The sequence below is a fragment of the Hirundo rustica genome, chromosome 7, assembly GCF_015227805.2.
Source record: "Hirundo rustica isolate bHirRus1 chromosome 7, bHirRus1.pri.v3, whole genome shotgun sequence".
Lineage (NCBI taxonomy): Eukaryota > Metazoa > Chordata > Aves > Passeriformes > Hirundinidae > Hirundo > Hirundo rustica.
This window is the reverse complement of record NC_053456.1, coordinates 28333024-28350391: the sequence shown is the minus strand read 5'-3', so window position 1 is coordinate 28350391 and position 17368 is coordinate 28333024. Positions and strand designations below refer to the sequence as shown.

The 17368-nt window shown below is 42.7% G+C and overlaps 1 protein-coding gene across 2 annotated transcripts; it reads right to left on the bottom strand.

Annotated features, from left to right (window-relative positions):
- Positions 1-1094: 1094 nt before the first annotated feature.
- Positions 1095-17120, bottom strand: GTF3C3 (general transcription factor IIIC subunit 3). Of its 2 annotated transcripts, none has more exons than XM_040070069.2 (19): positions 16991-17120; positions 15982-16084; positions 14703-14908; positions 14200-14323; positions 13501-13692; positions 13058-13223; positions 12371-12518; positions 11268-11340; positions 10159-10245; positions 9392-9495; positions 8621-8792; positions 7992-8194; positions 7312-7413; positions 6276-6411; positions 5383-5620; positions 4840-5030; positions 4095-4219; positions 2704-2856; positions 1095-1830 (listed from the first exon to the last, which is right to left on the bottom strand). In XM_040070069.2, exons 1-19 carry the CDS (start codon positions 17087-17089, stop codon positions 1708-1710), a joined length of 2745 nt encoding a protein of 914 aa, XP_039926003.1. In that variant the 5' UTR covers positions 17090-17120; the 3' UTR covers positions 1095-1707. The 2 variants fall into 2 exon arrangements, with proteins under 2 accessions (XP_039926003.1, XP_039926005.1); XM_040070071.2 differs by having other exon boundaries at positions 14703-14905.
- Between the last annotated feature and the right edge of the window lie 248 nt (positions 17121-17368).

Genomic DNA, 17368 nt, shown 5'->3' with positions numbered 1-17368 from the left:
TATAGGGAACCTCGGAATTCTTGTTTAAACTCTAACAGCTGATTTGAATTAACTCAGACCTCTCATGTTGTCTTTTTGACTCAGGTTCCTTGCATTATGAAGCTGATAGTAAAATTACTGTTTATTAATAAACCATTATTCTTTATTTGTAATAACTGTAAACCATATGCTGTTGATAGTCTGTATGTTTGCCTTTATCCCTTCTCTTTCCAGCTTTAGACTAAGGCCTGGCAGGTGCTATCAAAACACAGACTGGTTTGCAGAAGGTTCAGGTGAATTACTGAAGACAGAGTCATGTACCTGTGGCTGGATGCTGACGTGACTGGGGCAGGGAGGAACTGGCAGGACTGGCTGCTTATAATGGGAGGTGATATCTGGGTCATGACAGAATATAAGCCTTGGGCTATTTCAGGAGCATGGACGGAATTCATGAGGTGTGTGACGTTATGCCACACATCACCTTACCTTCGTAAGAATTAGTGGAATTTGTTCAACTACTGTGGAATAGCAGACTGGGCAAAGAGCAGTTAGAGCAGCAGACTTAACGTCATGACAGGTTGAAGATAATTACAGCATGGACAGTTTTCAAGATCAAAGATCAGCTCATCTTCATCACGGCCTACTCTTCCATGGGGTGTCAGTACAACCTGGCTTCAGGACAGGTGGAGGGGCACTCTGACCTGCTTCAGCAGAGCTGCTCACCACCTCCTCTGTGAGCCATGGCACCACTGTTTCTGTGGGACTCACACACGTTATTTCTGATACTTTAGTACGGTAGGGAGAAGTCTTGCATGCCCCTGGAGCCTAGGGGGTAACCCAAGGACACTCTGGAATTGCCTCCTTCTGCTTCCCCAGAAATTTGGCCCTAAACTGTAATTTATATGGTAGGACTGCAGACTAATGCAAGAGCCTGACTCCCTTGAGGCAAATGGCTGTTCTGAGGTCAGAGAGGTAGCTCAGCACACCAGCAAAGCTAAACACACCTGAGCCTCATTAAATTGTGCTGCTTAAAATTAGGTGTGTGCCATATGGCTTTAGGTTTGTCCTAATCAGTAGGATATATGTTAGCTGAGACTAAGTAAACACCATTAACCTCAGAATTTTTATTAACAAGTTCAGAGAAAGAACAAAAGTTACATCGATTTCAGTAAAACAAAGATCAATCCCCTTCAAATACAAAAACTGCTAGGAATACGAACTCATAGAAAACTCTGAATATTTCAAAGATCTTGAAATACTGAATTCTTTATCCTCTAGGATGGTTCCACATTATTATAACTTAATGCTGCACATTGAAATAACCTCATCACCAGTGAATATGGCTTCTTCAGCAACCTCAGTGGTAATTAGTTGAAATACTGCATGCTCTACATTTTCCCCCACGTGAAAGCCCTTAGCAAATAGCACTGGGCCTCTGTTTTCACGGTTTGGTTCTACATACAAGACTGAATCTGTTTAGAGAGCAGCGCACCAAAGGAGAAGAGCTCAAAGCAGCCGCTCGTGAGCCCGTCAGGGGTGTGCTCAGCATGGCCGCTTCCCACCCACACGTGATGCAGTGCAAATGGCAGAAGTGCACAAAGCCACAGCACTGCACCAGCCACATCTCTGACCCTCTGCAGAAAAAGCTGCACCTAAAACCAGCTTCCCCAGCACTGCATAATGCAAAGGTCAGTCCAAAGGGTATCAGTTCCACCTGCACAAACCTCATCACACAACTGCATAGGTATACAACATCCTCTGAGCCATTCTAGTATTCCCACTGCTCTGGTAAATGAGTGATAAGTTAAAGGCAGTATCTCTTCTCAAGTCTGTTTGATCCGTCTCTATTCCCTGTAAAAATAATGATTAAAAAAAGTTATTAATATGTAAAAATAGTATAAAAAACTGAAACATGAGGAGCCATTAGAGAGGAATCAAATTTCATAGCCATGGCCAATAAAGGCTTTCAGCTGTAAGGAAGGAGAACAAGTATTCCTTGTGCTCTCCTTCTTTAAGGAGTTTCCACATTATGTTGTTAATCACCAAAGTTATAAAATTTCCCACTCAAAACATTAGCTCTAAGTTAAAATAGCAAGCTTATAAACTAGCAAAGTACTACCTTAAGTTGTCTTTGTATGCTAAGTATTTGTTGCTCCAACCAGTACCCTGGGAGTTCAGAGCTGACACCCACAGCTCTTACTTTACCAACGCTGCCCTTTTTCTAAACATACTTGCAATGTTTCTACCTACCCATTCCACAGACCAGACTTGTAAATGTAAGACATGTCAATTAGGATCCAATACAGATCAATTAAACTATGGCCCAGATGTAATTAGGCATTCCTGATATCCTGATACTGGTCCATCTTGCTCCAGCATGCTGTTTTATAGCATGGGTATACAGAACTTCCAGTTATAATTCATTGCATGTAATATATAGAAAGGTCAGCTACCTAATCAGGAAAAGTTGTTTAGCAATCCTTTTTGCTGCTGCTTCAGCCTATGAGGAAATCCTTCAAAAGTCATATGTCTTTGAACTTAACACATGCTTAAATACATTATCAGGTGACAATCAGATTTGGGCTTCCAGTGACAAGGAATTAAAATAGAAATTGAAGAAGGTGCAACTACAGAGATTTTATGTACCTATTTTAACTATGACTAAGGAATCCTTCATATTCTCCTGACTTTATTCTCTATCCACAACTGACAAAGTTACAGTACCTCTAGGGTGAGGGGAGGCAGTTCAAGTGCTCTTTGGTAATAGTGGATTGCCAGGTGCAGCAATCCCAGCTGGTGCAGGCCACGGCCTAGGTTGTAGAAGGACTCCTGGCAAGGTCCACGCAGGTCCAAGTAGCGGTGAAGGAAGGAGAATCCCTGTAAGAGAAATCAAGTACACAATGTTTTCCTCCCCTCCCGTGCATTTTATTTCGTTGCCATTTTGGAGTGTGAGGATTCTGTTGTAAACAGAGGACCTTCTTTCCAGGGACCATGCTGTTAATAGGGAAGGTACTTCCTTCGATATGAGGAATTAGTTCAGACACAAGCAGCTAGTGATCGTAATTTAGGTCACCAGTAGGTCACTGTGGTTGAATTACTAATTAACTACCATAGCAGCAAGAAATGATGTAAAATCAGTGAGTATAGTAAGCAGGAAATGAGAAGAGAGAGAGCAGGGAACTGTATTGCCAGGGGGTAACATAAATAGGACATTGTTCAAGAATGTTATAAAAGGAGAACAGGGCAGTCCCTGTGAAAAAGGCAAGCTGGTTACAGAAAAAAGTTGATAAAAATATTAAAATTAGGTCAAAGTTTGTAAGTTCAAAATGTCTTGAAGTTGGACACTGTCATAACTGCTTTTGTGTTACAGTAGTTGGGGACCTATAGCTTTTGTCAAATCTTTGCAAGCTACAGTCTTCCAGCAATTTCAGAAGAGCTCAGGATTCTCACCACATGGTGCTGAATGAGCTCAGCAGCTACAGGAATTAAGAGGTATTTCACGTTAATGAAAATACTTGGTGTAAAGTAAAGAAAAATTACTTTCAAGATTCTGCTTGGGACTACCAAGTCTGTGGTTTGTAACTGGATCTTGGAGATGAAAAGAAAAATGGGAATAAGGAAGCTGAAAATTTGAAGGTAGCTAAACTGGAGCTGACAGAGTGTGTACAGAGGCACCTGAAAGGGGAAAAGGAAGACGGGGGAAAAAAAAACCCTTTCCAAGCCTGTAAAATTTGCTTCAAGAATGCAGTTTATGAGACAAATCTACAAAGGGCATGTGGCATAGATTCCACTCTACAGCAATGCAGGCCAAAAAAAATCTGAAGGCAAGTTCAGATTACAACCACCAAGAAATAAGCAATATTTTCACAAGCAGCTGGCAGCTGTTAACGTCAAGGTGAGTAACAAGCTACCTTTACCCATAAGGAGAGGAGATTCAGATGCTGTAGCTATAGTTCAAAAGCACATTCATCTGTGTTCATGTTTTGCCACTTCCCTCTTTAGAAATGCCATCTTAATTATGAAATATTATTTAAACAGAGTGTGCTGTAGCCATAACCGTCTGCCAGATACAAAGCCAGGAAAGCCTGTGGGTAACAAGAATCACACTGCCTCACCTGTACTAGAAGAGCGTGCCTTTTCAGCACATATTTCTGAGAGGCCATGTGGATGAAAGTCAGGCCAATACAAAGACTGTACAAAGGCTCATCCGGGTTTGCACGGAAGGCTTGCACATACTGACCTAAAAACAAATAAACGAATCAAGATGTTGGTTGAGAAAAGCATCCTTTAGAAGTTAAGGGCAAGAAAGAAAATATTTGAATTAGAAGTGCGAACTAAGAAAAGAAACAGTTTAATGCACCTACACCAAAATACACAGGAAAAAAACAGGGAAGAAAATTGTGTATTTTCAGCACCCACTGGATTCTGAAGGAAGAATGCAGATTGTGACGTGAAAATGGAAGCAGAAAACAGACAAAGAAGGCAAACATGGTCCTTGATGGGATTTGAATGTAACATTTGGAGGACTTGACTGAAAGCAGCAGGTTTACTTCAAAGGCCTGCTTAAAACATGCAACCAGCTGTATTTGCTGTTTAAATTGCTTCTGTCATTATTATCATCATTAGCCTCCAATTATCTTTGCAAGTTAGTTATATTTGCAATGTGTGCTAAACTTGAAACGTGCCAGCTTCATCTTTATTAGCAAAACCCTTCAGCAATGCTCTGATTTGTGTACAGAATAATTAAAGCACCAGACTAGCATTGTGAACCTATAATTTTCTGATGAAAAAAAAAATCTTTCTCTTTTTATAAACTTTCACTTGTTCTATTTGTTGATATTAGAACATGAAAGATATTACCAAGAGCATGCTTGAAACTGCCAGACACGAAGGCATTGTGCCCGTTGAGGACACACAGCACGTGATTGTCAGGGTTTTTCAGCATCAGGCGGAGACAAAAGCGGTGATGACGGACATCCTGAGACTGCATAGTGACTTGATTGAAGATGTTCCACAGCTGGGGCTTATTGACATTTTCCATGACCATGATTCTACAGAATGAGAAGCGTGCAACAAATTAGTAAATGCTATGTAGTATATACTGTGTCTTCAATAAAATCTCAGCAGTTCAGGGAAGATAACAAACAACAGAAGCTCTAAGAGAAGGTCAGTGACTGAAGCAAAGACGAGAGTGAAAAACAGAACCAATGGTTCTGGCCAAATCAACCAACCCATTGCGTTGTGTATTTTTGGAATCTGAGGCTATTGGAAAGCTCCTTCAGTTTCAGTAGCCTTCTCTCATTTAGCCAAGGCTGGAAAGCATCAGCCTGCATTCAGCAGTGTGACTACAGCCTCAGTGGAGGCAATCAGAGCACAGACTGCTCTGCTCTCTCAGGAGCCCACCTGATATAGTTGTAAGCTTTTCTGAAGTTCTTGTCCAGAATTGCGGCAGAGAGCCCGAAGTACTCGAGCTCCTTGCGCTTTTGTCTATCCTCGTAGAATGAGTAATATTCCAGTGAGGAATCCACAAGTAGCTCGGCCTCCTTGTACCGGGACAGGTCACACAAGGCATATATGGCCTTCAGGAGGAGGTTCCACCAGTCATCTTTTGTCAGAACGCTTGTGAGAACAGCAAAAATTGCTAAAAATGTTGGAGCCAGAAGTTGAGAAAAATTAGGGCAAGAAAGATACATTTTTACAAAATAGATGCACACATCAAACTGATATTTTCAAAGACCATGTAGCACTAACAGTTAATATGAGGTATTTACTATTTCTCATTTTAAGGGCACTTCATAAAACATCTGCAAAAAACACTCACAGAGTGAGAACAAAGGGCAAGCAATACACACAGTTCAAGCTGTAAACATACTACATGAATTCAGTGAAGCTCCTGTCCCTAACTTATCAAGCAGTGCTTAAGAACATACAGTCTGGCTCAACCAAGCCTAGGCCAGCTAAAAAAAAAAATCACACCACTTTTACAATGTATTTGTATCACGTTCTAGATTTGAATCTATGATATTTGCCCCGAGGAGAATGTTGGCCCATAAGATCTCTAGAGGCCCTTCTCAATCTGAGTTGTTCTGTAATCTTACTATTCTTCTCTGAATAGGGACTGTTCCCTTAAGATATATTATCTTCAGTTTTGCTGCCTTCTTTGCCCTAGAAATAAAGCAATGTTAACATGAACTGCATGGATTTAGCATGCAAAATAGAAGCATTTTTATCATTTTTCAGAACTACAGAGTTCACCTTATTGCTTTGTTTTTAATAAACAATCTGTGATTTGTTACCTTTCGCATCGCAATTCGCTGTCTCTTGGTCATCATTGTCAGAAATTTTATCCCTCGACACCTTAATAAGATAGAGATGTCTCTCTCCAGATTTGGAACTAGATATCAAACACACCTGAGCTCTGCTCATTGCTACCTAGAAACAAATTTAAGGGCAGCATTTCAGATTACAATTTAACATCCTGTGACAAAGGCAGCCTCATGGCCAGTCCATCCTGCTCACATTGCATCCCACAACAGTCTGCAACACCACCACACAGCAAGGTCATCAAAGACAACATTCCCAACAGGAATATCATCTCTGCATTGCCTCGTGCTCCAGTTCAAACTGGTCTAAGCAAGAGCAAGATACAAACTCTTCAAGCTACTTAAAAAGACTCCTCCTGGGATTGGAACATCCCTGGTATATTGAAATCAAGACTCTTTGCACGGCAGTATAAGAAGAACAATGCCTTTCTCTATCAGTTTCAGAAGTTTGGGGAGAGTCAGCTCTTCAACCAGTATAATACAATAGTCAAGGTGCTGAGCAGGTGGATAAAATGGAGGTCTAAATATTCCCTTAACTCATGCCCTATTTATAAATAAACAAAAATCAATTAACACAAAGCCACCACCACTGTATTTACTGGCTAAACAAATTCTTATTTTGTCCTTTTATCACAAGAAAATAATAAAGAAAGAAATTAAAAAGAAAGTTGTTGAAATAGAAGCCAGTATCAACACCCCAAAAAAGCTCTGTGCTGAATGTTAAAATGGTGAGAAGCAGCTTTTGAATTCAGTGGGCTGTAAGCACACTGAGAACAGGGGGTTGGAGTCACTGTATCAATAATTACACACACAAACAGTTCTCTGCTCTGAACGCTGCAGGCAGGAATGCCAGTATTGCAGGCTACCTGTGAGATTACTGTCTAACAAAATTATGAAAACACTGACATATAAAAGCCCACTAGCTTTGCTCCTGAGTTCATTTGTTGTTTTCCTTGACCCAAGTCACAGCTGTCCAATTCTTAGAGTGCAGCTGGAGAGACTGGCTTACCTTCAGCAGCATTGCCAGCATTGTGAGCAACGTGTCAATGTAACCGTACATTTTGCCTTGGGAATACAACAGCGTCGAGCGATGCAGGAGCAGCTTTAATTCCTGGACAACAGTGAACATTATTATTCAACCTCTTGCACAGAGTGAGTTCATAAAACAAACTATTTTGACTCGGTACAGTACTAACAGGATTGTAAAAGCTTCCAGAAAGCTGCAAGAATCTGCAGCAGCAGGTAAGCTCTCCCTAAACTGCTCTCAGGAGTTGCTGTTCCAAACTCTCCAATTTCAGACAAATCTGGCATGACTCTTGCCTATGGTGAGGGCGCTTCTAAAGAGGGGATTCAGAACCTCTGCCTACAATCAACAGAGGCCAAACCATGTATCTCACATGTAGCAGCTGCTGATCGACTCAATGTAGAGTCATGACTGGCTCTCAGGGGCCAAAAACTTGTGCATAGCACAGAAGTCATCAGGTGGGACTGGGGAAATGCTGAGAGAACGGTCAGGGAGAAAGTCAGGAGGATGTGTCCCTGAGGCTGTAATGGATCAGTCACTGTGCTCTGCGAGCTCCCCATGAGGAGATAAGTCTGAATCCCTAGTCCTATGCAGACATCTTGGACCACTAGCACAGTCTGGCAGAGTAACACATCCTAAATGGAAGCAGAGAACACTTGACCCACCTGCTGCGCAGCGTTAGCGTCCTGAGCCAGCGTATCTGGGTCATACATTGGTTCCAGAGCCTCCAGAGCTTTCTCAGGCCGGCCCAGCTGCTGCTGAAGTGTTGAAAGTGAGATTCTTGCATCGAGATGCAATGGAGCAAGATCAACAACTTTGGCATAGCTCTCTGCAGCACGCTCCATGTGTCCCAAAGCCTTCAAGCACTCTAGAAATACCATAAGCAACACAAGACACTTAAGTGGCAGAAAAAGAAGATTTCAAAGTTTGCAAATAAATTAACATATCTTTGTAGTAAAATCACCCATGTATTTTTAAGTGATAATATTCAGATATATGCACTGATGCATCCACAGTTTCACTTCAAACATCAGCAGTTGACACAGGATGAAATACAGAATAGATGCTGCTTTGCTTACATGAAGCACTTTTAACTGATGTAAATTTCAGTATATATGAAGAACAAAAAAATGCGTGACAGAGCTGTCATGATAAACTTCATTGAGAAAATACCAACTCTCATTCAACCAGTCAATCTAAAATTCCCATGATCTTGGATAAAGGTGCCTAGAAATGCTCAGTATTGTATTATCATCTCTCAGTCCCCACGTTCTGCAATCCTGCCCCTTCTCACCCGCGTGCCGAAGCCACACAACAGCCAGGTTGTATCGTTCTGAGCAGACAAGGGAACTCAGGAGAGGCAGGGCTGAGTTGTATTCTCCAACATCCAGAAAAGCCTCTGCCACGTCCAAATACAAGTCACCCACATCTTCTGGATTTTGTTCCACCAGAGTAGTCAAAAGAGGCTTTAAGAAAAACCACATAAACACTTAAAGCACAAATAATCAATGAGAACATTTCTTTAAGGCATGCTTATTGGAAGCTTATATTTTCATACTATGATTTTTATTCTATTTGCATTCTGAACTACACTTCCTTTATTTAAATGTTAGTTTAGAAGTGAAAAATAAAAGATCTGAAATTCAGAATTCCTGAAGAAGCCCCATTTTTCTATTCTAGATGTTTCACACATCCAGTGAATTAAAGTGTCCATCACTGAGGAGTTTCCTTTGAAAGAACAGTCTTCAGATTTAGTACGGCTTTAAAACAAAGTGAAAACTTGTTCCTTAGTGTTCAACAACTTTGCAATATGGTTCTGGGCCTCTCACAGCACCCAGGCTGTGACTTACTGTGCTTTAGTGATAGTTACACTGGCATAACTTCTAAGGACAAAGCTATTATTTCTGCCATTAAAGGCCTGTGAGGTTTCTCTCCTGGAGTGTGAGAGAAGCAAAAAGAATTTTCACAGCTCTCTCAACCACCTCAGTCTATGAAAACAGGAACAATTACTTGCTTTTCTGATTACTTAGAACATTTCTCCCCTTGTGAGCTGGTTTCCACTTACACTGAGTGGCTCCAGGATGTTCAAGTGAATCAGGCACACCATCAGCTTGACGGTGATGTCTATGGGAACACCCTCAGGTATGCAGCAGCTGACCTTCTCCACAGCTGTGACAAGATAAAGAATTTCCTTCTGAACCCAGAGGCTTTACGAAGCACTTCTCAAGCACCACATCCCCTTCAGGCCATGCTCAGGAACTGAGAAAATATTCTTATCAGAACTTCTCACAACAGGTAGGCTGAATGTGACCTGATCAGAATGCAAACATGAGGCCCGTAGCTACTCATGACAATACAGCAAATGAGAGGTTAAAATAAAATTCCATTATCATAGGTCCTTCAGATACAGTCATGACACCTCCTGAACTCCTGGTTAAGTTCTCCTTCACTTCAGTGCTTACACCAGACATTCAGAGTGCCTCCTAAAACTGTGATTTCCAACCTAAGGTTTCCCTTCTACCTCCTACATCCACATCCCTTTACTGCAAATCTCAACATGCAGACTGATTCATAACTCTCTGAACACTGTGATACCCAGCACAAGGGTAACTATTCCCCTACTGATATATGTTTACAAAATGAAAACAGTCTGGCTGGGTTAGAAGGAACTTCTGAGTAAGGGAAAGAAGAAAAGTACAGAAGAATCCTTTTCTGGATGAAGATCTGTTTTTGTGCTGTTAGAAATCTCCACCTGTTATAAGACTGCAAGTTGGTTCCTAACCATATGATCAGTTCATAGACTTGTCAGAAATTAAAAAATAAATTACTTACCTGGAGCACTGGATTCAGCAACTGGCTGACTCTGATTGTCAGTCACTGCCTCCTGGCTTTCCTGAGTTTCTACTGCTGCACCTGGACCTTTTTGAAAAGATTATCAGATTAACCAGCAGGACCAGCTAAGCCAACAGTTATTTGCCTTTCAATCCATAATTGATTGACAGCTTACTCTGAAAAGTGCACTGGGTTTCCCTTGTTTTGGTTTGGGGTTTCTATTTTGTGTTGTATTGTTTTTTTAAAGACAGCAGAGCAGGAAGCGGTTATAAAAATTACAAAAGTTACAAAGCAATTAGAGGCTTTCTCTCAACCAATGGCACACACAGGAGGTAACTTGGAAACATTGTGTTCTAATTCCCAGACTCATTATAGTTTTGTTTCTCATAAATGATCTGCTGAAAGTCTCCACCAGGACAGTTGTTCATAAATCACCTGCATTTTTTACCTGGTCAATCAGAGCAAAAAGCCAACAGAAGTATTTTATACCTGTACTGGGCTTGGGTCAGATTGCTGAAACAACCACTTTAATCACAGAACAGACTGTCTGCTTATGGAGTGGGTGCGCTGTGTCCATTCTATAGTCTAAATAAGCATTTCCAGATGAAATTACTTTGATAATGCTGGTTTCTCAAAGACAACCTACTTCATTAAATTAAAAGCTAGTATGGCTAGATTTCAGTTAGACAGTTAATAACAGATGCAGGATGTATAAAGAAAATTACTCTTAGGTCAAAGGTTGATATTCTTGAGCACAGTTGCCACTAAGCTTATCTTTTTATCTTTTTTTTAGAAGCTATTTAGCTGGTAGAAATAGCTGGTCTGATGTACACACTCAGAGGAATGTTTAGAATTTTAAAAGGCCTCCTCCAGTTGCCTGGAGAGCAGTCCTTGTCTTCCATGAGTCAGCAGGGCTAAGGGGACACCAGAGTAACTTCTTACAGCAGGCTGAGGTCACGCCATGTAACTCACTAAGAGCATCCACAGATTTCAGTGGAGAAAAGCCTGTCAACAATGCAGCAAAATACATCCCGGAGTTGAAAAGGTAAAGGAAAGATGTCATATCACATGGACAGCAGGGTCACAGGAACCACTTGACAGCTACTTACCCTTTTTCTCCTCAGTTGCACTTTTTTCTGGTACTTTTTTTTCAAGTACAATTCCCGTAAAATCTGTAATAACCTAAAACAGAGAAGTAACTTGGATCATTTCAAAGACTTAAAGCCTAAATGGAGCAACCACCCCATGTGACAGTTTTAAACATCACAGAAGTTATCAGAGGAAAAGCTGGATTCATCTATCCAAGCAGAACTTTCAAAAAAAACCCAGGGAAACGGCTCTCTGACTAGTGTTCTACTGTATTAATAAATCCAGTAGCTAAATGCTGTGTACATAAAATTGACTGACTGACGTTTAAGGAGGAAAGAAGTACAAAAGAGGATCAGAGGAATTGTTTGCAGGCTCATGATACTGTGCTCTGACAGACAGAACTGAATAAAATCTAAAGAAAGAAAAAAAACCCACCTTAAGTAATTTAATGTCAACAAATAAGAATGTTCACAAGAAGTCCCAACTTACGGTGTCTTTTCAAACTGCCTTTGAAAGTAGGACAATGGCCAAATACCAACACCCTCCCTCTCAAAGCCAGACCAAATCAGGTTGGAAACATGCTCAAAAGTGAGAGTTAACAATTTGGACCTGATAAGCAATATTCTCTAATTCCTGATGCCTTAGAGTTCAGATGTATTGTCTTTCTGGGATGTATGCTTAGTGCTTAATGCATAAATTATTAGCTGTAACACAAGTCTGCCAGATAAATTGCATCAATCTGCATTTGAACCATCAGAGCACTCGGTGTCGTGATTTTAACCTTCCACTCAGAGAATGACCTCTTCTAGTACTACTCACAAAAGCAGCCTGAAGGTCTTCTCTGGCTACTAGGATTATGGTCACTATAGAAAAGGAGAGGAAGGATCCCAAAATCTTAAACCTCGAACAATGTACAAATCTATCTGCCCTCAATTAATTCAATCCAACCATTAATTGCAATGCTAATTACTACAGAACTAATAGCAAGCAGTCTGCTTCTGATGAGCTCCATCTTTACAGAAGCAGGACCCCATTTCAGCACTGAACATGAACTATGAACACAAACCATCCATTCTGGCTGGCAAAGAGGTGCTCAAAACGAAATGCACGGAACTGTCCGTACCGCCAGAGCTTTGTCGTACTGTTTGGAGGAGATGTACAGCTCAGCTGCAATGTTAACATCCTCCATGGACACCAGGCCCTGGTGCTTGGTAAAGGCCTCTTCCACTATCTCAATAGCAGAGGTCACATCATTGGCTTCGTAGTAACTCCTGTAAAATGCAGACATGAGAAACCAGGTAACTCACGGAACTGACAATACATACTTTGAACCGAAGCAAACAGATTTTCATATTTCTCTTGTTTCTGCTTATTAGCGAAGATTTTCATTAGCAGGTGGATGTTATAAAAGACAGTGAGAAAGGGAGTGGTTTTCCTTTCCCAACAACTGTTGAAAACTTTTACGTATTTCAAATAATTAATAATTTTTTCCTCCTGTTTGTTAGGACATTACTGGAGTTCTCATCACAGTCTCCCCCACTGGAGTCAGGCATCAATCACACCCCACATTAATCTGCTTTCAGAAACCCTCGCTAATAATATTGTTATAATACATCCTTGCACTTTTTGGTACATTTCCCAAACACGAAGATCAAAAGACCTTAAACTGTTTTGAAACGGGCCGGTAACAGCTTCCCACAAGAACTCAGCCCACAAGGTAGTAACAACTACCACGGGAGAGCTACACACTTAAACCACCAGGCTGTGTGGCAAAGCAAAGCCCCGTCTGCGGGCTGCGAGCCCAACTCACTTGGCCACGTCGCGGGCCAGCTGCATGAAGCGCTCGCCGTCGGAGGGAGCCAGCAGGTTGAGGATGCGCCGGTAGCCGTCCATGGCCAGCTTGTGCTCCCCCAGCTGCTCGTACAGGCTGGACCTCTCCCCCAGGAAGCGCACGTTGGTCGGGTCGTACTTCAGAGCTGCAGCAAGAAGAGCAGGAGGAGTTGAGGAGCTGAGCAAAAGGCAACAGTGGATTTCACTTTTATTTCCTCGATTTGTGCTAATGGACACGCACGAGGTTTTGGCAAGGACATCCTACATTACGGATTCATTAATCTGTTACCAAAGTCCAGGCAGAGGTATCAGAATCTTAGCACCCTGAAGCAAACTAAACTAGAAAGGAAGGAGAAGAAAACAAAATGATTGCCATCAGCACCCAGCATTAATTTTAAATTATCAAAATGTTTGCTACACTACCTTTTGTGTAGCAGAAAACAGCCTGTTTAATATTGTCCTGCTCCAGCGACATTTCTGCCAGTCTAACCCACTCCTCGGTATTGCTAGGATTTAAGTGAGCTGCAATCAGTCCAAACTGTAGTGACTTCTCCATGTCACCCTGGTCTTCATAGATCATGGCAAGAGTGGAAAATGGCTCGTGAGCAAGAGGAGCTGGAAAAGACAAAAATAATAACTAAGATCTACTGTTTAAAACCCACACTGGAAACAAATAACTCGCCTTTCTCAAAGAACAGGTATTGGAATTATATGAAGCAGCCACATGTGCTGTTTAAATTCAGGAAAAACTTGGCCACAGGTTTCTGATTCCTTTCTGTAAATTATTAAACAGACTGAATGAATCTACCAACAACCATTTATAGTATTACTCTACACTGCAAGTCCTACTGATATTTATACCTTGCATCAACAAAGACAATAAAAGCAAACTGTGTAAAGCAAAGCCAAGGCCCGGGCCTCTGCAGAACTGGGGTGCTAGTTTCTTTTTATAAGCACAAAAATAAAGCAAGTGCACCACATACTCTCAATTCCACTCCTTATGCTCTGACTTTGCATGCACTGTTTATTTTCATCTTCAGTGAAGCCACACTGAATCCTCCTCCTGCACTTGGAATTTTCACTCCATCCTCGAAGCCCAAAGGTTTGCCCATTCTCCCATACCTTGTCGAATGATTTCCATGCACATCAGGATGGCCTCCTCACGCTCTCCTCGAGCAAATCTGATGTTGGCCTCTCCCATCAGGCCCCTCAAGGCACGGGGAAGTTTGCTGCGAGGTCTTTTCTCCTACATGGAAAAGAGATGCTATTTCTGCCCAAGGCTGAGTTGTGCTCAAATTCAGGAGACACTCTGTTGTGCTTAACACCACCTAACACCAAGTTATTTGAGTATTAGCAATATTAAATGACTGACAAAAAGACTTGCTCATATTTTCCTGACACTGGGAAAACTGATTTCATTATTTCAGAAAGCTTTCAAATAGTAAACTACAGTGCTTTTATAATAAACAAAGATAGCATAACAAACACCAGCATAAGCAGGATTACCCTACATGGAACAATTTTCAGGCAAATTTCTCAGTAAGCAGATGAAAGTCACACAAAGTGGCATATATGCACTATGGTCAGGGGACAGATGGAAGCCATAGGAAAGCTTAAATACTTGCTTTCATCATTTTCTTGGTCTCTCGATTAAGCACCATCTCCAAAACAAAAACATCTCCAGCTGTAGGCTGCTCGGTAGTTTCTTCTTCCTCTTCTCCTTCTTCTTCTTCTTCCTCCTCCTCTTCATCCTCCTCCTCTTCATTTTCCCCAAGCATGGATGCAAAGACCCGGTGAACAGATTTACTGACCCCATCTGCTGTTTCTCCTGCTTGAGAAAGAAGCAGACAGGTTTATGAGATAACGAAGAGGACGCGCTGCTTCTCTGGACAAGTGCAGAGAAAAACAGCAGCCCACGTGAAGCAGCTGTTCTGCGAGAGTGCTGCCTGCAGAAATGCAGAAAAACTATGAACAGCCTCTTTGGTTTTGAAGCTCTGCATTATTCATCATCACTGCTTGCTATGGCCTAGCCTGTAACATGGTTTGGATACCTGAAATCAATCAGGGAGCAACACACAGAATGAAGCCACAGTTTGATCGTTTTTCTCAACCCAGAAGAATGTTAAGCAACTTTCAGGCACTGAGCTGGCTGGCCGCAATGAGCTTTTCAGCTGAAAAGGCTGTAAGTGAGCAGAGAATTCTACTACACAACAATCCAGCAACCAATTTTTTAGAAGTAATTGCAAACAAGAACTTGTAACCATTCCACCTATGACAAGTACCTTTTAACATGTGTAAATGCAAAAATCCACATCACTTGCATTTCTCTGGAAAAGGAACAGAATTCTTTAAAATAAGTAAGAAAATTATTCTAAGTACTCAGAATAAATATGCTTCGGGCATTTATTTTTTTTAATTTCCCTTTTTTATTTACAGCTTCTCATTATAAAGTGAACCCAGGGTTATAACTGACTACAGATGTACATACAGAACTCCAAATATGTAGGGTTCAAAGGTTTGAGCTGGGACATTGGACACCTGAAGATTTGATTAAAAAATAACCACAGTATCAAGTTGAGACTGAAAAGATAAATCTATCATGAATTGGCTATATAGGAGAGGGACTTGGGGACCACACCTGGGTTTATGGTTTTTTTTTTTCAACTTGGATATGTTTGGTTATTTTTATTCTGATTTGGATATTGAGCATCTAAACAAAAGACTTTTCCTTCCCCACCCCCATCTGAAAAAACCCATAATTATTAATTTAATTTCCTTTTTATTTCAGTCCCTTCAGAGACCAGAAGGGGGAAAGGGGAGCCAGATATTTATGAAGTCAGTTATCAAAGAGCAAATGCTTCCAGTGCCTTTTTAAACATGACTGATTACGTTAAAAACACCTACCATCAGTTTCATCCTGACTCTGGGATTTCCCAGATGCTTTTCTGGATGAAGATGGAGCCTCTACATCTTCCTCGTTTTCCTCGGCAGACGCATTTTCGCCTTCCTACACGCACCAAAAATACAAATTATTACCTTTAGAGTATTACCCATTTTTATTTCCCCTATGTATTGGCTTTCCAGCCTTTGCACAGCCAGTGAAACAGGTGGGATAAGCAGTGCATTTTTAAGTGAATAAAACCCAGCATTGCTTGCTTTCAAGACACTTCTGTTCTTATCAGTGACTCAGATGGTGACTGTTCACACTACTTTTGACTGAAGAGACCAGTCCATTGCTTATTTGGCATTACAGCGAGATGGGATGACATGGTGGACTGTATTAGAAAGGGAAAGAAAAAGTTATGTGTGATAAATGCTTCCAGAAGCCTAGCAATATCAAACCAGCACTCATTAATCCGGTAAGAATGCTGCCCTAGGACAATACTGAGCCTTCCATGACAACTGACTTCTGCTGAATTTGCTCTCTGAAGACCAAGAAATGCAGAAATTCAGTAGCACTTCGAGAAAAATATAGCGAAGTTAAAAAGAACCGCAACACTCCGACAGTTCTTTTAATCACACCGCCCACGTAGTGTCGGACACAAAACTGTCTCCGGCATTTCCTGCTGCCGAGAAGTCAAACGAGGGGCCGCGCTGCTCTCTCCGGTAGCTCTCAGAGGCTGCTGGGGAGCTGTGGCAGCACAGTCTGGACGAGTTTATACCCAAACCGAAGCCGCCGTGACCCGCGGGCCGGGCGCTGCTGGCCCAGCTCCGCGTCCTGCGCTCCCCGCCCGCGCCGCCGCCACTCAGCGGGACGCGCTGCTCACCCGGACACAGAGGTTCGCGACTGCGGAGCCGCAGAAGCCGAGAGCGTGAGCCCCTCCACACACACGGAGCAGCGCTCCGAGCCCTGCCAGGCGCCGTCGTGAGGGGGCGGTCCGCGCCGTGGGGCGGCCGAGCGGGGCAGACTCACCTTCTCGCGGCTCTTGCGCTCCTCGCGGCGCTGCTCGAACTCCTCGAAGGAGATCTTCCCCTCCAGGTACTCGATCAGCTCCGGGCTGAAGCCCGACATGGTCCCGGCGCGGCGCGGCGCGGGGGAAGCCCGTGAGGGACGCACGGCGTCCGTCGCGCTGAGGCTCCGCCGCGGCCCGCGCCCGCCCGCGCCAGTTCCGGGGCCGAGGGGCCGCGCCCTGCGGGAGCCAAGGGCCGCACCGAGCGCAGGGCGGGCACGGCGGCGTCCGCGGCTCGGCAAGGGCAGCACAGAGGGGCCAGAGCCCGGCCACACCGGCACGGGGCGGCTGCGAGCGCCGCAGCGCAGAACGGGCCGTGCGGGGCTGCGGTGAGGCGCAGC